The 25,104-nt window shown below is 40.7% G+C and overlaps 2 protein-coding genes across 6 annotated transcripts in view; one reads left to right on the forward strand and one right to left on the reverse strand.

Annotated features, from left to right (window-relative positions):
- The first annotated feature begins 2,908 nt into the window (after positions 1–2,908).
- On the forward strand, positions 2,909–16,105 carry tcea2 (transcription elongation factor A (SII), 2). Its single transcript, XM_035380872.1, has 10 exons — positions 2,909–3,157; positions 5,342–5,404; positions 5,495–5,600; positions 6,029–6,116; positions 7,790–7,941; positions 8,785–8,841; positions 9,165–9,319; positions 9,851–9,997; positions 10,533–10,604; positions 13,697–16,105. The coding sequence occupies exons 1-10, from the start codon at positions 3,089–3,091 to the stop codon at positions 13,703–13,705; spliced, it is 918 nt and encodes a 305-aa protein (XP_035236763.1). The 5' UTR covers positions 2,909–3,088; the 3' UTR covers positions 13,706–16,105.
- Positions 16,106–17,644: 1,539 nt separating this feature from the next.
- Positions 17,645–25,104, reverse strand: part of rgs19 (regulator of G protein signaling 19) — a 39,213-nt gene continuing 31,753 nt past the window's right edge. For all 5 annotated transcript variants that reach the window (XM_035380873.1, XM_035380874.1, XM_035380876.1 and 2 more), the window contains one exon: positions 17,645–23,418. In XM_035380873.1, coding sequence (XP_035236764.1) covers positions 23,230–23,418 — 189 coding nt within the window. In that variant the 3' untranslated portion in view covers positions 17,645–23,229. The remainder of the gene's footprint in view (positions 23,419–25,104) is intronic.

A 25,104-nucleotide genomic window follows, 5' to 3' on the forward strand; every position in this document is an offset into this window, starting at 1 on the left:
TCAATGACTAGCATACAGTTTTCTAAATATTCAAATTTTATTTTAACCTGGATTATAAAAGTTATAGTAATATCATTGTTTGGAGTAGACAATACTTAATGTCTACTGAAAATGCACTAGAATCAGTGATAAGTGGCATTCAATTTGATAATGAATGGCAAAATTTTTCAGTCAATAATATTTTGTTTTTTAATGTAAGAGCACATAATTTAAATTGGTTAAAAATTCCTAATTTTGTTCTAATAATTACCTTGTAATGGTATAGATTTGGCCTGTCTACTGCCCTTTATGATTTGAACAAAAATCTGTTCCACTTCAACTGTTGTGTGAAACCCAAATTTATAATTCAGCAGATCCTACTCTTGAAACATAAAATGATTATCATTACTTAAGAATGTCGCTACAAAAATGCAGAGTTGTCACCAGCAGTGTCAGGAGCTCATACAATGGCTCATCACTGAAGTGACACAACAGAATTATTGTGTTCAGAGGTGACATCGAGCCCTTTGAGCAATACAATAAAAGAAAAGGCTCACAACAAAGAATCAAATAACACAGCAAATAAAATAAGTGCAACTGCGGTTCATGGCACAAAGTCACTAGAACCCATTTTGTGAATATTTCTCAACAAACTCAACCTCATTCTCTGTGAAAACAACAACTGCACCGACACTGATGTTTTTTATTTGTAGAAAAATGGTAATGAATGAAAAGGCCATAAAACAAGATGAATGAAACAGATTATTATTACACTAGAATGTATAAGTTTCCCTTTTTGAAGAACCATTTTATTATTTATTCAAAGATTGTAAAAGCCTGTGGCCCTCTATTTGACTGTGTAGGATCTTATATAGATTTTCAATGCCAGAAACTACAAATTAACATCAGCTGAGACAAACATAAAAGTTTTACCGAACTGCCAGAATCTCAAAATGCCTATAGGTCAGATTAACACTCATAAATGTCAAACATGATCCAGGCACAATGGGGAATGTATTTATGTATCTGAAAAGCTAACAGTAGCAGTGGGTGGGTCCTCTGTAAAGCAGGTTGGCTCCTGCTGAGGTGGGGTTTCCTTGTGTTACACACCACCACCCAAACACGCAGCGCATGTGAGCAGAGGCCCCAGGGGCCTGTGAATTGATCATATCAGCAACACTCTCTACCATTGCGGTTACTTCTACAACCTTACCACCACCACCTCTGCTACAACTGTTGCAACTGCAACTTCACTGCAACCATCATCAATGCTGCTACAACTACAATCTTATCACTGAATCCACCATCACTGCTGTTACCACTGCAAGTACAGCAATTAAGCTTCCACCGCTACAGTTGCTATCTAAAGCTGTATTATTACCAGAACTACTTTTTTGTTCAATGTGTTTTTCATGAATCATTTGTGTTCATTTGTAGAGGGGCAACTGGCTCCAGCTCCCACTGCGTTTTCTTGTAACTTCATATTTATCTTTTCTTTGCTATTATGATTCATATGAGGAAAACAACATATATGTCCTCATCCCTCACCGCCCCCCCTCAACCCGATTCACACCAATATGCATTTTACCAAAAGTGGGTCATGGACGTGAGGACCGAGATTGGATGTTGATAGTCAGTAGTACAGTGACCTCTAGTGGTTACCAGTAGAAGTCACCCCTTCCACTGTTTCCTTTCCAGTCTATGATGATGCTTCTATATGCACAGTATGCACATTTTTCACTGGGTATAAACAGCCTCAGTGCATGTACATATATTTTTAGCTATACATTCCCAGTTTCATACAAATTACAGTCACAATATTGGCAAGTATTTTTTAAATGTATGTCCTTAATTGTCCCAAAATATTTTTTTATACAGGCAGAACATATTTTTATATTCTAACTTTGAATGTTACTCCCAGCAGATGTCTTGTTCTGACTTCTGATTAGATAATCTGATTCTCCAAATCCACAAAGAGTTATTCCTGTGGCACATTTCAAACTGGTCTTGTGGTGTGCACAAAGGCCTGTTTCTTTGTCTAGGTATTGAAAAGGCAGGTACGCCATCCGCCAAGTCATGGCTTGGCGGGGCATGCCCTATGCCTATACAGCACAAACAGTTTGGCACTTTTAAAGGTGTCCTTCAAAAATAACCACAATGTCCACTCACTCTCAGCCCTTAGAACACTAACTTCTGCACTTTCTGACTTAATGTAAACGCATGGAATTCAGATACAACCTCACACATCCACACAATAAAGCTGCAAACTTGGGTTTTTTCCTGAGGTGCAGATGCAACATACGAAAACAAAAATGTGCAGCCCTGAAGTGCAAAACACAAATACAAAAAGAAAATGCAAAAACAAAAAAGAGCAGCCCTGAGGTGCAAAACACAAACATACAAAAACTAGCAGCCCTGAGGTGCAGATGCAACATACAAAAACAAAAAGGAGTGGCCCTGAAGTGCAACAGTGCACTTCTTTTTGTATTTGTGTTTTGCACTTCAGGGTTGCATGTTTTTGTTTTTGTATGTTGCATCTGCACCTCAGGGCCACTCCTTTTTGTTTTTGTATGTTGCATCTGCACCTCAGGGCTGAAAGTTTTTGTTTTTGCGTTTTCTTTTTGTTTTTGTGTTTTGCACTTCAGAGCCACCGTAGTTTTTCACATTTCACATATGAATTTCATGCAGTGACAATGGTCAAATTGACCGCAGTGGCATTTCTAGTGTTAACTAATTAAAACAACAAAAAAATAGGCTACTGTAGCTATTTTTCAAGTGGCACATTTTTTTTTAAATTAATGTAATGAACCCTACAAAGAACAGTTCAATGGAACCTCGTTGTCTGTGTGGCTCCCAAGAAAACTCCACCCACAGTTCTTGGACTCCACCAGATTCAGCCACCGCAGAGGAAAAAACTACAATTCCCAAACTCTTTCATGCTAGTACATCTCTGGACAGTTGTGTCCTGGCAGGCGAGCGCCATACTGCGGCACAGCAGCGGTTCACCTCGTTTACGCAGTAGACTGTGTAGAGCAAACTGTGGGCACATTTTGGATATAAATGGAGGATGTTGTAGCGTGTGGGAGTGTTTGGAAAATATATTGTTAAAATGGCGAAGGACCAAGAAGTCGAGCGCATTGCTAAAAAGCTTGATAAGATGGTGAACAAGAAAAATACGGTAAGTATGCTAGCCGTACTAACTAGGTAGCTGACTTTACACGCTAGTTCGCCAAATACTCCAAGCATCCGAAATCGTGTATCAATCTGCAGGCACTATTTTGCCCATTGTGAGTTACATTTGTTTAGCTGGAAATTTCTGGAGAGTTCTGTTCTGGAGAGCAACGTTTTGTTGCATCACCTGGCCCGCTCTTGTTTTGAGTGTTAGCCACTGTTCGGCCAGGTTGCTAGCTATCTATCTATCAGCCACAATTAGGCCATTCTAAAATATTGTCATGCCGATTCTTTCTAATGGTTTAATGAACTCTTGCAATTATAAGGTTGTCAGACACATACGTTAAATTGGCTAGTCGATGAATTTTACTTTCATTTTTGCTTCTCGAACACAGTTTACTGAAGTGCTAATATCCACCTGATTGGAAGGTAGCTAATCGAGAATGACCAGATCAGTTGCAACACGGTGTTAGCTCATGGAGGTCCGAGAATTCGTTTTTTGTTATCACAACACCAGTCTTATTTGCAAGTATTTATTAGCCTGCTTACTACAACGGGCATCTGTCGTAGACGGCTACTATCCAACTGTATCGGTGCTTGCCACACCTTGCTTCAGGGAATGGGAAATCTCATCAATGATATTGGTAACGTTAGCATAAGTATATTTACCTATCTATGCAAGTTACTGTCCAAACAAACGTATTTAAACCGAAACATAAACGGTTTCACTTCAAACACATTGGATGGTTTTACTTTCGGTAGTGCAGAAGGCAGTTGTTGACTGGTTAGCTACTATAACATATATTGAAATTGACTGCAGGTCCCAGGCTAGATAAAAAATCACGAGTGTCATTAATCCCATCTCAGAACGTTAATTGCTCTCGTTAAATGTAGCCTAACGTTTGTAATCACGATTTGTTTTCATCTGCTTAGTCTCGTGGTACGCTACAGCTACAGCTGATGAGGTGGCAGCTGGTCCAGCTCCAGAATGGTCTTCCGTGACATCATCTCTGAAGGACCCCATAATGAGGAGGGATGCGCGTATTTTTCTCATTTTGGGGCAATATTTCCGTCTTTGCGTTTTGGAAATGAAACACTTTTTTCCAAAAAAAAGAGAAGAAGATTCTTCTGCAAATCTTTAAATAAACGAGTACCCCATTATACGACAACGCAATGGAAAATTCATGAAAATCACCGTAAAACCAGAAAATGCATAGATTTACTAGCATCTGAGCTCCTCCCAAAATTGCATATAATGATCTAAACGTGGTTTACACCATCGTGGCCAAAACGTTATCTTTTAAGTAACGAGTCGTATCAATATTTAGAATCATGATCGTACGCAAAATAAGTAGTGATTTAACTGGTTTAAGGGGCAGAGAACGTGGGCCAGCAATACCATTTGTTTGGTGTTGGCTTGTCTAGAGGGCGGCACGGTGGTGCTGTGGGTAGCACTGCTGCCTCACTGTTTGCATGTTCTCAGCGTGTCTGCATGGGTTTCCTCCGGGTACTCCGCTTCCTCCCACATTCCAAAGTCATGCAGGTAGACTAATTGGAGACTCTAAATTGCCCATAGGTATGAGTGTGTGAGTGAATGGTGTGTGTGCCCTGTGATAGATTGGAAACCTGTCCAGGGTGTATTCCTGCCTCTCGCCCAATGTACGCTGGGATAGACTCCAGCACGCCCTGCAACCCTGATCAGGAATAAGCAGGTCTTGCCAAATATAAACTGAGAAATTAGTCAAGAGCAGCATTGTCAACTTCTTGTACTGTATCTGACCAGCCTTAACAGTTTAGCTTTAAGCCTTGCATAAATCTTTATATCACCATCAGTAAAGGGACCTTGATCAGCCTTTCATTTGAGATCAATGCAAATATATAAATGCAGTCCATAAAGTATACACAGATATACACAAACAAGGAACTGTCAGTTTTCTGTTGCAGCCATGTTAGTACCAAACAGGCCTTTGGTGAAAAATCCATCCATTAAGGCAGTGTTTTCCCAATTCTTTTTGGTCTAAATGATGAATGGAAATGCTGTTTCCCTAGCTAAGTCAAAAATGGCAAATATTTGAATAGAATGCTTACAGATTTGCATACCAGAGTAGATGTTGACTATGGTTGGCAAATGTTTTTTCATGTATTTTTTTCTTACTTTGTGATATGTTCTCATAATTTTCATTCATTTCAGGATGGGGCTATTGATTTGCTGAAGGAGCTGAAAAACATGACGATGTCTTTGGAAACGCTGCAGGTGAAATGAAGCGTATATTTACCGCAACGTTCAGCTGACTGCACCTCTTTAAGCCGTGGGTCTAAGGGTCTGTGTAAATATTGTTTGCAGTCCACCAGGATCGGCATGTCGGTGAACGCAGTGAGGAAGCAGAGCTCCGAGGAGGAAGTGCAGAGTTTGGCCAAGTCCCTCATCAAATCATGGAAGAAGCTGCTGGGTATGAAAGCACACGATGTGGCTCCAGTTATTATTTTCTGCCAGATGCAAAAATATTTGGGGTGAAATGCATTTGTATTTTCAGGAGTACCTCTACTCTTTGTTGTAGTATCAACATGTATTACAGTAAGTACAGTGTAAATTATTGTCTTTGTGGGAGTCTCAGACTTTTATATTTGAGTGGCTTAAGCGTTCTGCTGTTTATGTCGATATACTCAATAACATACTGATAAATATAGAAAAATATTTCGTTAGTAGTTAGTTAAAGTGACCGTTTCAAGTTAACGGATAGGAAGGCACATAGCTATAACTCACACTTGACTAGAAATTATGTCGAATTATGTTTGTTTTGGTGCAAGTTGGTGTGCAAGGTTTAAATTTTTGAGCATGATCAAAGTGAAACCTTCATTGTGTTCTGTTTGGCTGTAGACGGTTCTGACGGCAAGATGGAGAAGAAAAAGGACTCTTGCCCCCTAACGCCATCCTCCAATGACAGCCCAGGGTCTAGTGATTGGAGGTGGGTGCTCATTGGCTGCATACAAGTCCAGCATTTGCATTCATCTTGAATGTAGTCCATTAGCAAACTATGAGCTTCACCTCAAGTGGCTTGATTTTGGCTTCAAGTACAGTATGTGCCTACGCTTCAACTAGACACCTGAAGGAAAGGTTTTTTTTTGTTTTTTTTTTTCAAGAAAAAAAACATCACCTTCTTGAGTAGTATGACAGTATGGAAAGGAAAATGAAATGTAAAGGTGCCAAGTCTCTGAATGTCACCCAACCTACCCTCTCAAAATTTCTCAAATGTGGGGACAATGTCATGCGAAATTAGGCAACCTAGCAAGGCCGATTTGAGCATTTCAAAAGCGTGCAATAATTGTCTTTAACGGTGGGCAGGCTTATCTAAGAGTAACATTGCTACTTGATTGCTGCCAAATTGTTTAATAATGTGGTTAACGCTGCTAATTTACTGTATTTTATGGTAGTATAACTGACAGGATTGTGTTTTGAGCCATAGATTTTCTACATAGCCGGAAGTGTCTTCCTCTAGCTAATGCCTGTATGCTCTCAATTTGTAAGCTACAGTAAGATGAGCAGTGAAGCTTGATATGTTCAGGAGGTTGCAGATTGTGGAGTTTGCCGCAATTCTGATGAATATAATTGGGCATTGCAAAATGGGGGGTGGGGGGTTGCATAAACAGATTTTAGAAACGAGCTCAACTGTGTCAGTGCTATGTCCCTCAAATTGATGCATTTTTATTCACACACATTCAGTCATTTCATACATTTGCTTGATTGCAATTTACTTCTAGGCTGTATATAGAAGGAGGAATAAAATCTTACATGGTAAATTTTCATTGAACTGTTAAAAATGCCACAAGTTGTTTACTTGTAAATATGAACCTTCAATGGCAAATAGGCTATATATTAAAAAATCATTGTTGCTATATTTGGGGGGGGGGGGGGGGGGGGAGGGGAATCAATCATACTTGAATTTGATTTTCCAGTAGCAGTTACGTACAACATGTATCATAAAGAAGAAATCCTAAATGTATTTTGTCATAACAGTTGAGTAATTGAAAACAGGGCCCAAAACTTAAGTACATCAATCGTTTTATAAAACATGGAATATTCTCTTGCATAACCTTATCGTAATTAAAGTGTGAACCTGAAAATTAGGTTGCAGGCTTAAAAAGTATGTAATCTAGAGGATGCCAGTTTGACCCCTGCATTACTTGAATTACATTACATTACGTTACCACTACATCACTAGGCTCTGAGGGAGCTTTCCCGTGACAATTTGCATAGCTTTTCAGCAGTCACTTTAGCCACAGGCTAGCTGGTTTTTGAACAGCCGAGGTTCCCTCAGGGCATGACTACTGGTGCCGGTTCAGTCGCGTGCTTGTGACTCATCTTGCTGGCGGTTTTGTGGCGCGGCAGTTTTAATTGCACTATTTTGACTGCTGCATCGCAGTGTTTCCATACAATGCGTTTCAGTGACTCAAAGGCCTGCACGCTTCAGCAGTGCAGTGAATGAAGGCTTTGTTACGGATTCACACCGTGAACCTTTCACAACCGCCGAGCGCATTGTGCACTGTTGACAGCTTCAAAAAAAAAAAAAAAAAAAAAAAAGGAGTCAACAAAACAGGTTTTGGGTGTTCGCGGCTCACCGTTCTCTATTTTCTGTTTCAGTTCAAGCAAAACACAAGACATCCCAAAGACTCCCACCACCCCAACCACCCCCACCACCCCGAAGTTCACCACCTTTCCCCCAGCCCCTGTTACCGCCGACAGCGTCCGCACCAAGTGCAGGGAGCTGCTGGTGGCGGCCTTGCAGACGGATGGTAAACGCCCTGGCTTGTGCCTCTGTTCCTAAGTGCTGATCAGCTGGGTAGCAAATTAAGCTGTTTGTGCTTGTGGTGTTTCCTGTTCTGCTTCTGGTCTCGCACTGTAGGCAGTGCAGTGGCACACTCGGCTTCAGTGACAGATGCTCGTAAGGAGTTAGAAGAATGTGTGTGCAGTGCAGTGTGTGTGGTGTAGAAAGACTGCACTTTTGGATGAAGGTGGCCTTGATGCCTTAATCTATCCTCAGGATCAAATGGTGAATGCCTAAGGATAAAGAGCAAGGGGAAATTTAGTCATTTAATGGTTTGATATCACCTACTGTTTGTTTTTAAAAAAAAAATATTGCTAAAGAATATTATGAGCAAATAGAAAATAGTGTTTGTTATAAAGACGGAACAGAAAAAGAACTGACTTTTCTATTTGGATTGAAGTGTCCAAACCTGAGGGTTACCCCTTAGAGAATCCTGTTTAAACCTCTTGGTGCGATGCGAGGGAGAGGATTGAAGGAGAGAAAGTACTGCCCGCCCACCCCGATCTTTGGCCTGGGATTGAACAGGTCTCTGCACCACAAGCAGGACTTTGTAGAGTCCAAAGTCTTAGGCATGCCTTCTGCACAATTGGCTAGAAAGGATGTGCCAACTCTGTGGTCTCAAGTGGTGTCTGGTGTCTACAGTGCTCTGCTGTAAATTTCAACAGTGGCCACAGGAGCCTTTCTAAGAGTGGGTGTTTCTTTAAAAGATTTGTCCAATTTTTCCTTGGTTGGGTGTTGTTCATTTAGGCTATGCAGATTTGAGAAGTGTTGTGATAACTAATTTTGTGTTCATGTTTTTCCCTCTCCTCAGATGATTACAAAACTATTGGAGTAAATTGTGAGGACTTGGCTGCACAGATTGAAGATTATATCCTTTGGCTGGATTCACAAACCACTTCTAAGCATTAAGCCACTAATGTCTGAGCAGCTCCATTTCTTGTTTGACATTGAATTTGTGCACTTTTTTGAACGGTGAAGGATTTAACTATTTTCCATTTATGGTCACCAGATAGGGACAGAGCTTCGATTTGAGTTTCGGTTTGATTTTAGTTTTATTCGGTTGGTTTTTAAAGATCACATTTAGCATTTCGGGGTAGGTGCCCTGATGTCTGATGTAGCCGCTGTCCGTGCAGCGGGGACCGTGTCTCCTCCGTGCTTTAGCATTGTCCTTGACGGGGGCCTCTGATCCACGCATCTTCCAGGACTTCAAGTCCACAGACATGAAGTACAAGAGTCGGCTGAGGAGCCGCATCTCCAACCTGAAGGACCAAAAGAACCCAGATCTGCGCCGGAACGTCCTCTGCGGGAACATCTCTGCCGAGCGCATCGCCACCATGAGCGCCGAGGTGGGAACTCCGCCTCCCTCCTGCCGTCGTCACTCTTTTTCTACCAATACGCTGCTTTCAGTAGTGACATCACTGAGGAGTAATTTATCCCTATACTTTCTTCATTGCAAAACGTGAATTTGGTTGTTTGTGTAAATCAAGACCAACAGTGTTGTCCCAGACTATGTCAGGGTTTTTCCTTGCATGGAAAGGGTCTTTGGTGCTCACCATCATTGGGACAGGGTTAATTTGGCTTTTTTTTGGTGTTTTTATGTCTGCATGTTATGTCTGTAATCCTGTTTCCATAACTGATGTCAGTTTATTTTAGTCTGTATTTTCAACAAGAACCAAAGTCTTTGCTTCAGTATGAAGTGGTGATTGCCTGCGTGCTTTTCTGTAGCAGTATTGTTCCCAGTCTTGCAATGTTAGCTATTCGAAAGGGTCTGCAGTTAAAGGTGGGAAGTGGTCATTTGCAGTGGACCTGTAAGGGTTAAATTTTGTGGCAGTGTGTACATTTTGATTGAACGGACTTCTGTGCATATTTTGATGCAGGAAATGGCAAGTGCTGAGCTGAAAGAGATGAGGAAGGCCCTGACCAAGGAGTCCATCCGTGAGCACCAGCTCTCCAAAGTGGGTGGCACAGAGACTGACATGTTCATCTGTGGGAAGTGCAAAGGGAAGAACTGCACCTACACCCAGGTACAGTCTCCTGTCCTCACATTGTGCACGTACGATACACTCTCATAACTGCACCTACTTCCAAATCATTCACCTCAGGAACTACACTCAGACCAGGGACGGCACGGTTTCTGCTATGACCACGGATAGCAGGCAGCATCTTTCACCAGCCATGCTCTCTTTCTAATTCTCCCCTAGGCTGAATTCACACACACACACACACACTGTCACATGCACCTAAGAGCAAAGCAGCACACAGACATGACAGAGCGGAACCTCTGTGGGCTCTGCATGTTACTGCAAGCCAGGTCACACAGTGGGGGCTGTGAGTGACAGGGGGGGAGCTCAGAGAAGTACTCTAGAGTCGGCTCTGGAAACCTTGCAGTCTTCTTTCTCAGCACAGCTGGCCTCGTATTGATTTTTTCTTTGCCAGATAGATTAAGGTTATCCATAGTGCCCTTGGTGAACTGAGTGACAGATGGCCCTTCGATAGCACATGTATGTATTCACTGTGCGTGCGTGTGTGTGTGTGTGCTCATGTGTGTGTGTTTTACAGGTGCAGACCCGCAGTGCTGATGAGCCCATGACCACCTTTGTGCTGTGTAACGAGTGTGGGAACAGGTGGAAGGTAGGTGAAGCACTATACACACGCATCATAAAGGAACATGCTCACATCTGATCAAGTACACATAGGGACACGGCTAGTTATACATCATAGGAAATGCTTGTAAAGTGGGTCTGTTGTCAATGGTAACATCACGTGCTGGTGTACAAGAGGTTCTTGCCTGTCATCTGTATATTTATATATGGGTGGGAGGTAGAATACAGTACCGTCATGACTTCACTCCCTTTTGCACTTTTCTTACTCGGGTAATAGTGGAAATGTTGACTGCTAGCGTCCGTTGAATCACAGGAAATGCTATATGCTGGAAAGAGCGCAGTAGTGCTCAGGGTAATAGCTGTGTTTGCAGCAGCTTTGCATGTGTTTGTTCCTTGTTTATGTGTTGGTTGTTCACTAGTGCCTCGATTCCATCACAGATACTTTTAGGACAAAAATTCACTGCAGTTCTTTAAGTAAATATGTAGTTATCTTTATTTTGCCATTTTCTTACTAATATATAGCGAGATTAATTTTTGAACATTCTAGAATGTACCTTTTAAAAATTCTGTTGTGCTTGGCAAACCATTATTATAATTTGGCATTGTTATGCTTCTAATCAAGTGTGCAAAGACTATTACAATGAACTAGTGGAACTTGGAACTCGAGGCTGTTTTACCCTTTTGCCGGATAATTCCCCCTGGGTGTTGGTATCAAAACGTAAAGAAATGGGTGATTTGAAAGCCCATCTAGTCTCCACTAGGGAGAACTGAAATCTTGGCCCAAGGCATGACACCGCCTCGCTAGTTGCTTTTGATTGAAACTGCCCAAACGAGTGGTTGCCAGGTTCTCTAACAAGCCGTGTCTTTGTTTGAGTTGTTGGTACAGCGCTGAATGCATTATGATGGGACGCTGGCTGTTGTAGCATTCAAAATATCAAGCGATGAGTCTTACGTTGGAGAATTGGCTAATGAATAAAATATTTATATAGCAACTTTACAACATTTGCAAAGCATTAGCTATTCAGATTGCAGGTGACCTGATTTGTCTAATGTGGGCTAGCTAGCTAGCGTTGTTGTTCAATATGCATGTAGATTAGTGTTAATGACAGCTAACCTTTCTTCAAAAAGCCAGACTGGTGTCGACTCTTGTAACTCTAATAGACAACCGGCTACGCATTTTATTAGTGAGGAAAAGATGGGCATGCTACTGGTTTAGGAGCGTTGTTGGCGGCGGATGTTTTAGACAGATGCAAACACAACCTGGCTCATGAACCATAAAATATATTCAAAATTACAAATTCATAGTCACTATAATTTCTTTACTTTGCATCTTTCTATTTTACTCTGCAAGCTCTGGATGTCTTAATAATAAAAAAAAATATATACTTGTCTATGTTAGAAAATTGCAAATGTCACCTTTAATGTTTGTTTTTATTTGATAGTCTATTGTAATATTTTTAAACCTCTAAGTGAGGTTCATAGCTGGTTAAACCAAATTACCCTAAACTGTACATTTGACATGAATGATATAGTGTTGTTTGCAAGCTACATCTATCTAGGAAATCTAGTTTGTACTGCTTTCCTCAGAAATAAATGTACACAATTGATTGATTACATCAAAGCAGAATTATATCTGAAAGCTCTCACTGAAAATACTTGTGTGGGATATTCTGTGGTCAACTCTGTTGCAAGCTCTGTTGTAAACCCTTTACACTTGGAGCCTGTCACTGTTTCTGAAGTCTGTAAAGCCCTGGAAGGTTTAGTCGGTAAAAAGTCAGCAGGCCCAGACGATCTAGACCCACACCTCCTAAAGACAGCGGCTGATCTTATTGCAGAACCTATTCAATTTTTTTCTGTCTTTGTGATTTGCACCATCCACAATGTGCAGAAATCTACTTATGCCCTTCCTATTATTATAGATCCCTCCGATGTGAAGAACTATCGGCCCATATCTAAGCTCCCTGTCCTGGCCAAAGTTTTTGAATCCCTTGTGAATGCTCAATTAAAGTGGTTTCTGCTGGATAGTAACAGGTTCAGTCAGGGTTCAGGTCAGGGCGTAGCACCATAACTGCAGCCAACAACACTGTCTGTTGATCTGTCAAAACCGTTTGACTCTATAGATCATGGATTACTGCTGTATAGGCTGGGCAACATTGGTCTTGGTCAGGGAACAATGAACTGGTTCAGAAATTTACCCTGCATATAGAACACAGTGTGTATTTGTAGATTACTATAAATCAAGCTTCTTAGAAAGCAACAGAGGTGTTCCTCAAGGGCCCGTCCTAGCCCCAGGTTTATTTTATGTTTTTGTAAATGATTTGGGCAAAAGAGTCCGTACAGCCAAGCTCCATTTTTGTGCTGATAATTATATATTCAAGTACTCCCTCCCTTACATTGGCAATCAGAGCCTTGCAGGTTGCTTTTCATTTCCATTATTGGTCTCAATCTAGTCCTGAATGCACAGATAACAAAATTCAAGACCTTTTTATGTGCTCGTTTGTGGCCAGCAGATTATGTTAATATTGATACTTTAAAGGGAGTGGCCTTTGAAAGTCTCATCCTTCTGCTATTTTGGTTTATGGTTGGATGAAAAGCATATTGAAAACCTCATAAGGAATCAAACTGAAACTTTTTTCTTCTGCAACAAGCAATGCTTTTCTTTTAAGGCTAGACAGAAGCTTGTTCAAGCTGCATTCTTGTCTCGAATTGACTATGGTGACCTAATGTATATGCATGCTGCCTCCTCCCTGCTAAGAAAGATTGTGTTTACCATGCTGTATTTACATAAGAAGTTACACATGTACATCTTTATATATAAGACCATCGTTGGGAAGCTTCCCCGCTATCTTTGTAGCCTGCTTTGCTTTGCCTCTAGTAGCTACTGGACCAGGTCCACGAGAGGGCTACTTTTCAAAATAGCTAAAATAAATAAAGGTGAAATAAAATAATAAAGCATTTTTGATTTGCGCTGCATAAAATAAATATACAATACTAGCTCCTAGGTTGAATAATTGAACACAATGAGTACAAAAATCCACTGTGTTTTGATTTGATAAGTACACTAATTGTAGTATAGACAAGTTGAAATAAAGACTTGCATTTCTCTTCTTTTCTTCCTAGTTCTGTTAAGGTGTGGAAGAGTCCAGATTCGTCCTCAAGCACTCACATGGATAGCACCGAAGGTTACTTAGTTATAATTGCAGATTTCTTTCTTTTTTTTGTACATAAATAATACATTTAGAGTATTAAGCACTGCATATATTAATAAGTTAAGGTTGTTAATTTTATTTTTAGTTGTTTTTCTTACTAAGAACATGAAATCTTGTAAATATTTTGTTGATATGATTACTGTAACTTTAGATCTGATCATGTAAGGTCTTGTTTTGGGTTTTTTGCGGGTGGGGGGAGGGAGGGGGGCATTTTCTCAGAACGGTTATTTTCCACTCAACAGCAGGTGCTGTTCACTGGGGTATGATATGAAACTATGAAGCACTGCAGTCTTAACTTGCATACATTACCTATGCATTTCTGTTGTGACCAAATGAGCATGAGAGTGTTCATGCCAGAGTGCAGCATTGTGCAAAAAGCAGTGAAATGAGAATTTGGCAACTAAAACTCTGTTTCGCCTCAGCCCCTCTTCAAATAATACAGAATGGGGGAAGGTAGGGGCCAGAACATGGAGGGTTTTTTTATTTTTTTATTTTTACAGATTTATAATTTCTTCGCTATACATTTCATTTTTACTTTTCTTTGAGGGGTTCATGAATTTCATTAAAATTATGACATAAGCTTGTAAGTTGCTTTGCACGCTTCTTTCTTCATACGGTAGTTAATGAATATAGTTGAGAGGGCTTGTGAAAAATAACGGTAGCCTTAACTAGAAAGGGGCATCCTCTTCTCTAAAGAAATAATTGCCTCACACTGCCTAGCTGCAGTGTACGCTATGGAGGGGGTTGACAGGGTAACACTAGATGGGAAGTTTGGAATTTGCTTCTTAGACGCTGTATCATTTTCTGTGCAACTGTATTTCCCCTTCTTCCTTTGATATCCTAATTTATAAAGTGTATGTGGTAATGTTGTCCCTTAACTTAAAGGAAGATGATCACATGTGGCAGCGTGATAGGAACAAAAACATTAGTTGAAACTTGAATGAATCACCAAGAACCTTTTATTGGTTGTAGATATGTACTAGATCACTTGTCTTACACAAATTGGCCACAAGAGGGTGTGTGTGGGTTTTATGTAAAAAGGGTGAGATTCCAGTGCCCTTGGAAAATGCATTATTTCTTGAGTCAATTTGTATATTAAAAAAACAAAAAAAAACCCTGCTGATGATGAAGTAAAGTACTCATGAGGTGGGACTACAACAGTTTCTGGAAGGGAATAAGGTCACTGAATAGTTATAGTGGGGGATTCATTCAATTATTTCTGTGTACAGAAGTACAAATATAGACTTGATGTTCTCTACCTGTACAGTAATTGGACAGACCTTGTTCTTGACGTATGGTTCAAAAGCAGCAGTCAGTCTAGGCCCTTGTCACAGAGGTAGGGTTTGTGTGTCTGTAGATACTAGTTTAGAGTGGGACTCAGGAGACCTACAGTATGTGGAAAAAAATATATTTTTTGTATTTATTTTGTATATGGGGGGTGAATGATGTTGGTCGTGCCTCCAGTTTTTCAACAAAGCCGCTTGCTCTAAAAGCCTCAAGCAACATGCTGATCACATATCTGTTTTCTTCCAAATTTAGATTCTTGCTCTCGCTCCAACACACAAGCACTCTGGGTTTTGAGAATGCCCTGCAAGTCCACCCACAACACCATTACTGGCAGAGAGCAGCCAGCAACAGCAGGAATTTTCCCAAAATAGAACTTGAGAACATGTTTGGTTTACTTAGTTATAAACTTTTTGTGTGCAACTTGTGGCACAGAAAAATACAAAATAGTTTGGATAGAAGCAGTTGCTTTAACTATTAATTGTATTGGTTCCTTTAAAAATGAGTAAATGTAGACAAAATGTCATCTTTCTTCATTATGGGGCTTCACAAACATTTGTTACCCTCATATGAATGCACAGGCTGGTGCTGGTGTGAAACATCCGTCCAAAGTCATCATCATTGAAGTGAACCATGCCACCCACAAAATAAAAGGAGTGTCAGAAGTAGCTGGAGAAAGGGACTTTTGAACCCCCCCCCCTCCCCCCCAATGACCGAGTACACTCTTATCATTAAACAGCAATAGCTCAGAATGCAAGTGCTGGCATGACTTGGATGCTGTTCAGGGGGCAATTCAATTCTTAATTACCTCTACCATAAATAAATGTGCCGAGACGAGTTTAGACTGAGGAGATTAGAAGCAAAGGCCTGCTATGATCAAAGTCAAACGGCAATGGGCAGATTAGGCCTCGGCCACCCCGTCTGAGAGCAAATCGCCTAGTCCGTTTCAGCTGTTATTGTTCAAACAGGAGATCTGGTGGGGCTTAACTGTGGCTAAGCTCAATACTTTTATAAGTTAGCAGCACAAAAAAAAAAAAAATGGGTGGCTAAATAGATACATTTCCCCATCAATCTCTGACAAAGCTCCTGTGGTGGCACATGTCTAAACCAGTCCATCACTGGCCAAAGGGTTGTAGTTCTAAAAGGATTGAGGAAGGCATTGCAGGACTCAAAGTTTCATAAATTAGATCTGAAAGAGCACCGACTTGCGGTTTCTGTTTACACGTCTACCGTATGAAACTAATAATGCACATTTCTGGATCTACATCCCCACCACCCTGAGCCATTTGAGGTGTTTGAGTTGCTATAAGCCCGAACAGCTTGAGGATGTCACTTCCTCCTTCAAGTGGATTTAGCTTTTTGTTTTTAGTAAGTTTAGCAGCCTAAAACAATGAATGGCTAAAATTATATTTTAGTATAGCTACTACAATGCACCTACTAATATTAATTACTTGATCTGGCAACTCAGATTAAATAGCCTATGTTTTGTAACAAAAATACTTGAACTCCCATTTGCAAAATAACTGTCAAGTCAGCTTTTTTTGTTGAAAAACACCAATATTGCCAAATTTAGCATGTTCATTCATGTTTAGTACTAAGTACAGCCGGTTGTTTATGATGAGGCACACCAGTTTCTGGCGTTCCCCTTGAGCTACAGTTCTGTCTGATGACAGATGACGAGGTAAATGGCGGTGAATGTGATTTTACTTTGTTTTGGAAACACATTCATATGTCCATATGTGTGAACAGCAGCCAAGAGATATGTGTGTGTTGCTGTACCTAAACCTTCACGTTGTGCACTTTATTAAATGCAGTGATCTTTTAGTGGCTTTATGTTTACTGAGTTCTGGACTAAGCCTGGCCACGCAGCTGCTCCCCACCATGCCTTGGACGTATTCATGCATTAATAACCAGGAAAAGAAGATCCTGCTTCATGTTTGCTTGGAGACAGACATCTGGCGAACTTCATATTGCTTCATATTAATACCACATGCCTCAGCAGAGCCACTTAAAGACTAATTTATATGACAATATATTTGGCACAAACAGTACTGGGGAACTGCCCTTGGGTTAATAGGAAAAGAACTCATTGTGCCCTGTAAGTGTAGGCTGTGCTGTAGCATTACTGGCTCGATGGGGGATTCACTCCCTCCTGCTGTTGATCTGGATGCTCAGGGGGCAGAAGGGAATTGAAAAGGCAGCTTAGTTTACCACTGAACCTGCACACTGAGAGCTCACAGCATGAAATGCACTTCCCCCATCCTCACACCGTACATGATAACAGTTTCAAATAACATACATTAAAATCATGTTATTTCCTATGATTTTGTGGTAAAAGGCATTGCTCTCTTTTATAACCCATTTGAATAAGGTGGAAGGGGTCATGGTCATAAGATGCACAGTACTGCAGGGTCAGTAGGTCATTGCTGGAAAAGAACATGATGTAGATGGGGGGGGGGGGGGGGGGATCCTGAACCATGTTTAGGCATTGCCCAGAAAGGTTTAATCCTGGAGATCATTGTTAGCAAACCCAGTCTGCTTCAGGCCCGACACAAGGAACTCTTCTAGGGATGCATGAATAATAACACAAATGTCTTTATTATCATCTTTAAAAAAAAGTTTCAGCAATTGAATCCACCTTTTTACCGTACATTACAGATTGGCCCAGCAGAGGTCAATGTGAGTTGTCTAGTGTGGAGGTGTGTTCTTGTACTCTACAGAGTTCACCTTGCCTTAAGTTGAACTGCAAAAGCTGATGAGTACAGCTGGACCAATTTCTACATCATGACAAATTTGAAAATGGAAAAAAAAAGAAAAAGAATTTGGTCCTGAATCCGTCCACATATTGTCATACATAGTTGGCTTTGTTATTAAAATAACATGATATCAATAAATAAGTGTCCATAGGTCCTTCAGTCTGAAACAAGTCGTACTGCTATATTGTGTTGTGGCACTATACAGTATTGTGGCAATTTGCCAAGGCTGCTCAAAGAGAAGTATACAGGAAGTGAATCGATGGAATATATTCAGCACAGACAGAGCAAGAGAGGCAAGGAGTGATGGGTGTACACCTCAAACCCTACCTAACAAGCTGATCAACCAACTTCACCAGAACAGAGTGAATGAATTACTGTAAAATTACTTTGGGGGGGAAAAAAACGTACTGCTAAAATAAACCTCACGGTATTGAAAACCATGATGCCTCAAACAGAGCATGTGGTGTATGCGTGTATGCGTTTACACATGCACGATAACTCGGTTAACCTGACGGGGGATGTCTGAAGTCTGTTACTTTCAGCCCAGTTGCTAACTGTGAGACACAGACCATTTCAGACATATGGTTTCTGATTGTGAGACAGCAGGGATTATTGGCACCTCAAAGATAAGAATATGTAAACATGAGTCAGTCTATCTGTTAATCACTCTCTTGAAACCAATGGGAAAATGACTGGTGGCTTATAGAAAATGACCAGGGACACTGACTTGCACACAACTATTTACCCGTGCTACCTGACAGATGCTATATTACACATTCAGACTTGATGGCCATGTTATGAGCCAGCAGTCCTATTTTCCTGAACCATTTTTAAAAGGGATGAAAGAAGTCCACACGCAGTAATTCTGGTAATTCTGTTCTCATGTGAAATACTGGACCTGGCCCCCTCCGGTGGTTATTGAAATATGGAGATCTGTATGCAGAATCCCCATGTGCAAAGCAGTGCTTTGTCTCCGGGTTCCTATCTCTGACGCACCTGGGCCAAGGCACATTCAGGAGTACGGTTTTGTTTTTTGTTCCTTTGACTGATTTGATTAGAGAAAAACAAAAGCGTCAGGAGGTGAGAGGCCCAGCTCTTTGGGGCGTTTGCTCGGCTCTGTAAAAAAACCGAGCTGGGGTGTGTGACACTGAGCCCACACTGTCACACTCATCTTCCTGCTTTCACCCTCCCTCCCTCCCTCTCCTCAACTGCTCTGCCAGGAGCTCTCCTGTGGCTTTCTGTACAGCAGCCCATAAACACCAGATTGAGTATATGCTTGTGTGCACGAGTGAGTGTGTGTGTGTGTGTGTGTGTGTGTGTGTGTTTGTATGTGTTTGTGAACGTGTATGTGTCCACACATATATATATGTGCTTGTGTATGCGAGTGAGTGAGAAGGTTTTTTGAAGCAGGGACAATGGGTTTCTGAGAAGCAGCCTACAACTTTGTGGAATAATAGAGATTGAGGTACGGTTTAGGGCACTGCTAGATTCCCAGGTTGCACTAACCTGGTGCCAGGTAAGCAGAGATCAGTGGATCGTCAACCCACTGTGGGCCTAAATTTGCTTTGGCCTACTCACACGCAAGCCAATCTTCAACACCCATTCAGCCCTGATGTCAGCAGCCCAAACATTGCACATCTTCTATAGGCAGTTTCCTCTCCACCAAGGCAGACACATACAGTACCATCCATGGAGATAACTGTATCAATATTATTTACATATATGTATGCATATATATCCATACATATGTGTAAATAATACACATCATGCACAACTATTAAATCTTCTCATCACAAAAATAATTTAACATCCAATGCATCTGTCACTCTAAAAATAACAGCATTAAAAACTGCATTACTCCCCTTCATGAAGCCTCTGAAATTATTTTAAAAAATGTCTACATTATTTTAAATTTGATGTTATATAATATCATATACAAATATTTATATACTATTTCCATTTATTTACATTAAAATTGTAAAGGAATAACGCAATTTAAAACACTCCAAAAAAGTTAAAAAAAAATAACTTCAATGTAAACAGTGGGCAGACTTTCCTCTGCTGATGACTACCCTGCTCTATTAATTGGACCAAATGTGGGACAAAGTGGGACAGCATATGGACCACAGACCTACAATTACTAGGTTGAGGCAAGCCAGTATTGGCAAGGTTGCATGGATCACATAATCCAATCATATATCATATACATGTAATATAAATGGAAATACACATGAACCTAGTTAATGCCTGGAATCCCTACATTCAGCTTTGCATCTTTGGAAAATAAACCTGGTTAACCATAACCCATCTTTCTTCAACATCTCTAAACACCCCAATGCTGTACAGACATGGTGTACATTAATATGGTTGATCTATAATAGTTTGTCTATGAAATTGACTGACTTGCCTGTCAAACTTCAAGATGTACAGTAACTCACTGTCTCTTTATCTGTTCAGGACGCCATTTTGGATGAGTAGCAAACTCATTTGACCAATATAGTAATCTATATCTATGGAGGGACAGTCACTCGAGTATTCGAGCAAAGGTCTGCAGTCTCATCTGCCTGTTCATTTGACACAATCCCACATCAATTCCTCAAAGCAGCCAGGACACACCACCTTCCTAGCAACAAATGACAGCATGCAGCTGAACTGTAATTTTATCTGCTTAAAAACATGCAGGACGTCGACCAGTTTGGCCCTACCCAAAAGCCAACCCGCATTAGCCAAAGTAAAATACTAAGTGCTGGTGAGTAAAGTAGGGGGGCTCTCTCATGAAAAAGCAATCTAAATTAAAACAGGTAATGAAGACTAAAATATATTTTTCAAAGATGTCAAACATCTCACTATAGTCAAAATATATAAATTATTGCCACTTTCACTGACAGTATATTATTTTATGCATGTATTGTCAAATATTTAGTTCTCTCTACAATATATGCATATTGTAACATTTAACAAAGTGGTAACTATACATGTATTTTCAGTGTCTGACACATTTTTTTTTTGACATATATTAGCTTTTTCGTGAGGGCTGAGACCCAGGGACCCAGTGTTAGCACCAGATAGAAATATATTTCTCTTTTTAAAAAAAAAGAACAATATCATGTGCCTTCTAGTAACATCTTTCTGAGAAAAAAGTGGCACAGTTGCTGTTAAAGATATATTCTGTCTACAAAGTCATAGCAACAATGATAAAATCTTTTTAAAAGTCAGAACTGCGTGGTTGTCACTGTTAGAAAATGGCAATCAAACAGAACTGAAGTTTACATATACATATATTCATAAATAGGCTTATCTTTTGGAAACATAAAGACCCGTTCAAAGATCCAGCTATTATTTACATGGAACATTTCATCATAACCATCTGCTAATACTCCAGTAACTGGTCAGCCAGAACTCTGAATATAATCCATCTGTATACAAATGAATTGCTATGCTTAAATAGTGCAGAACATTGGTCAATAAAGAACTGCGCTCTTCACAAAGTGTAAAAATAAAGATGAAACCTGACAAGAGCAGAAAAAACAAGGTGTGTCAAAACTGTTTGGTAACTCAGCAAGGCGTATTTCTCCTTATGTCCAATCTGTAGAAAAATGGCATGGAGAACCTGATAGAATTTGCTAGAATGTTGTCAACGACTGGACTGATGGCTGATAAAGCTCCTTGAGCTTCTTCTTTCACCAGCTGCAGGAGCTATCCAAGTCTCCAAAAACATTCTGCCTTCAATAAATCTCTCTAGGAAAAGAATACCCACCCCTAATCCTGACCACTTCCATCTAGTGAAGAAAGTTTGGAAATGAGGATCATTTCCAAGATCAGTGTTTTGAGTGCTTTTTGATCTGTCCACACTTTTCCATTCCAGTGAGCATGGGTACTAAGATATGGAAGTCAGCTAGAATGGAATGGAATTGACAGATCTGGACTGAATACAGACTCAACGGAACTAAACACTATTGGAACAGTCTGGACAGAGCTTAACTTAATGGAACTTGCCAAAGTGGTTAGTAAGACAGTGTAGACATTCTCAGCCAATGAAACGGTCAAATATATAAGTGCACGCACGCATGCACACACAAACACACATGCATGAAAATGCATGCGGATTCAGACACGCACGCTTGCATGGACATACACAAACACACCTGTATTGTAAAGGGCACATATGCCTCAGGTGTTTAACATTTAGTAAGTGTGAATAACACTCACCAAAATCCTTCTCTTCCTTCAGAAGAAAAAAACTTAAACACTGAGGCTTTAATACCCCTTCCAGAATTAGAGTCCAGTGGACTATTTGATATGGACATGTAAATATGTAACTCACCTATACAAACACACTACCACACATGCATACACACAGTTTAGACATGGGAACTGATTTGTCTCTTACTCATGATGTGGGAGATTTTGTCCAGATGTATTATAGAATACAGCGATGTGTTTGTATTTTCCATGATTATTAATCAATTATCATTGTTACTTGTATGTAACTGACTAACAGGCACACACACACACACACACACATGCACGTGCTGTGATTGAGATGATGATAGCTCTTCAGTATGGGTATGGCAGGTGTCCCAGTAAAGGAGAACAGAAGAGGACAGAAACCATGCATTCTCTCATGACCCACAAGTTGCTCGGCTTGTGTTCTTGTGTTTGACGCTCCAGGTAGTTCTTACATATGTACAATAATATCACAGTTAACAAAAAATAAATAACATCGATAATACTTCTTTAACAGTGCTTTTTGTGTGACACTCTAAGACCTAGGGATCTTATCTGAAGACAGCCATTATACTTGGCTCTTGTTACCAATCAGTTGTTACCAATCACTAGCACTTGTTTTTTTTTCTTTTTTGCACCTGGGAAAGCTCTTGCCCCACCTCTCCCTTTTCACCACCATCACTCAACCCCATGCCTCAGATGGTCAGTCACAGCAGAGAGGTCAAAGGTCAGATTAATCCAGAGTAATTTAAACCAGCAGTGCCCAGGTGTAGAACTTAAAAAAAAAAAAAAAAAAACAGACTCCAGTGTCTTATTGCAGAGCTATCTCTGGGCTCTCTTCACTTTGTGGCATCAGGTGAAAAATAACATATGTATTTACATACAGTATATTCTAAAGTAATTTGTAAATCAGTAGTAAATGCAGTAGAGCTGTAGCCATGAGCAGTGGAATGACTGAACGAAAGTATTTCTCTATGAACGACCCTGTGTCTTCCAGTTTATGTCTGTGTAGCTTCAGTAAGTCCATCAGTAACGAGGGATTTTAAAAAAGCATGGGGATAACAAAAATCCAACAATGATAATAAAAACCCCAGAAGAGGGGTGTTTCTCCTTCAGTGGTTGTGCAATGGAGAGAAAGAGAGAGAGAGAGAGAGGAGAGAGAGAGCGAGCAGAGGACCTATGATTCAGAGGAGGAGCGAGATCCCGTCTGAAGAAGATTTTTGTATATAGAGGAGTTGAGGAACCTAGGGTAGGAGTCTCTGTGCATGAGGGTGTAGATCTGAAGCTGGGCATCCTCAAAAGTGTGGGGCGTAGGCTCCTGCATTTTCCTGTTGATCACCTCTCGCACCCTGGAGTCCAGACTTACCTAGCGGGAGAGAAAGAAAGGCACGTGTCTCTTACAGTGAAGAGACCAAAAGGCATGGTTAAGTGCTAATGGTCAAAATAAAATGATGAAAAAGGAATTTTCTCTTTGATATTGCCTTTCTTCTGTATTTTTAGAAATGGGAATTTAGAGACTGGTATGGTATGTACAGTACTGCTTCCACAAATATAGCTGTGCAAACAATAGTAAGAGAGATGCCAGGTTACATTATGGCAAAAATTCAATGCTGATTACTTACTCCAAAGCTTAACTTTACTGTGGAAGAATTGTTTTCTGTGTTTTGTCAGCTGGTGAGACATTCAGTTATTAACCTTGTACCTTAAATCCGAGCTGGCCTCCTCACCCCATTTTAAAGAAATCCCAGAAAATCATTTTGCTTGTTTAGTGTGGGGGGAGCTGTCTTTGTGAAGAGCACCATGTGGCACTGGTGCTCTGGGCAGGGGGTGTGGGAGAGGAAAGACTGAGAGCCCCTATTAATGGACTGTTCACTGGATGAGGTGGGGACACACTGAAGAGACTGTTAGCCGTATGTCACAGCTCGCTGAGCACAATTTCGGGGACACCCTGCACCGTTGTATGGACACACAGGAAACACGGAACTCTCCTGTGAGTGAAACCCTCCCTCCGTCTATTTATAGACACTTCTGCAGCGGCAGGGGCCGCAATTTGTGGCTTCCTGTATCCATCCTTTACTGCAGAGTTGTTTTGGGGGGTTTTGTCTTGGAAAAGGACTAGAGTAGAGACTTAAAGAGGCACCAAGCTGTGCACTTTACAGTTCTAAATCAGACTTGTAATCAGACCTGACAGACTGCCCCAGGCAGACTCTAAATCAGTGGTTCTTAACCTTGTTGGAGGCACCGAACCCCACCAGTTTCATATGCTCATTCACCGAACCCTTCTTTAGTAAAAAAACTAACTAACTGCAGACTAGACTGAGGGGTGGACCTCTGCGGCGGAGGCTCCACCGAACCCCTGAGACCGACTCACCGAACCCCTAGGGTTCGACCGAACCCAGGTTAAGAACCACTGCTCTAAATGAAGGAGGTTTCAGCAGACCACTAAGAAAAGTAAAGTAAAAACATACCAACAACATAAAAATAACAGACGTGAACTCACACTTGTCAGTGAAAATAACAAAAGAAACAAAACAACAATTTGCATATCGCCTATTATTTCTGTAACACCTCTTCCTTTTTTGCTTTTGTTTTATTCATATTTTTTTAATTAGTGAAAATAAAAGATACTACAAAGAAAACAGATATTCTGTTAATAAGTAGTAATATATATGAATACATATACATACAATAAATGGCCAAAAGTATGTGGACACCCCATCTAATAAGTGGGTTTGGCTACTTCGGACGGCACCTGTCCGACAAGTCAGATCGTCAAATTTCTGCCCTGCAAGAGCTGTCAACTGTAAGCACTGTTATTGTGAAGTGGAAATGCCTAGGAGCAACAACAGCTCAGCCATGAAGCGGTAGGCCACACAAGCTCAACGAACGAGACCAGTGGTTGCTGAATCGTGTAGCACGTAAAAAGCGTCTGTCCTCGGTTGCAACACTCACTACTGAGTTCCAGACTGCCCCTGGAAGCGATTACAGCACAACAACTATTAGTCAGGAGCTTCATGGAATGGGTTTCCGTGGCTGCCCAGCGCACGCAATG

The sequence above is a fragment of the Anguilla anguilla genome, chromosome 11 (genome assembly GCF_013347855.1).
Source record: "Anguilla anguilla isolate fAngAng1 chromosome 11, fAngAng1.pri, whole genome shotgun sequence".
NCBI classification, from domain to species: Eukaryota; Metazoa; Chordata; class Actinopteri; order Anguilliformes; family Anguillidae; genus Anguilla; species Anguilla anguilla.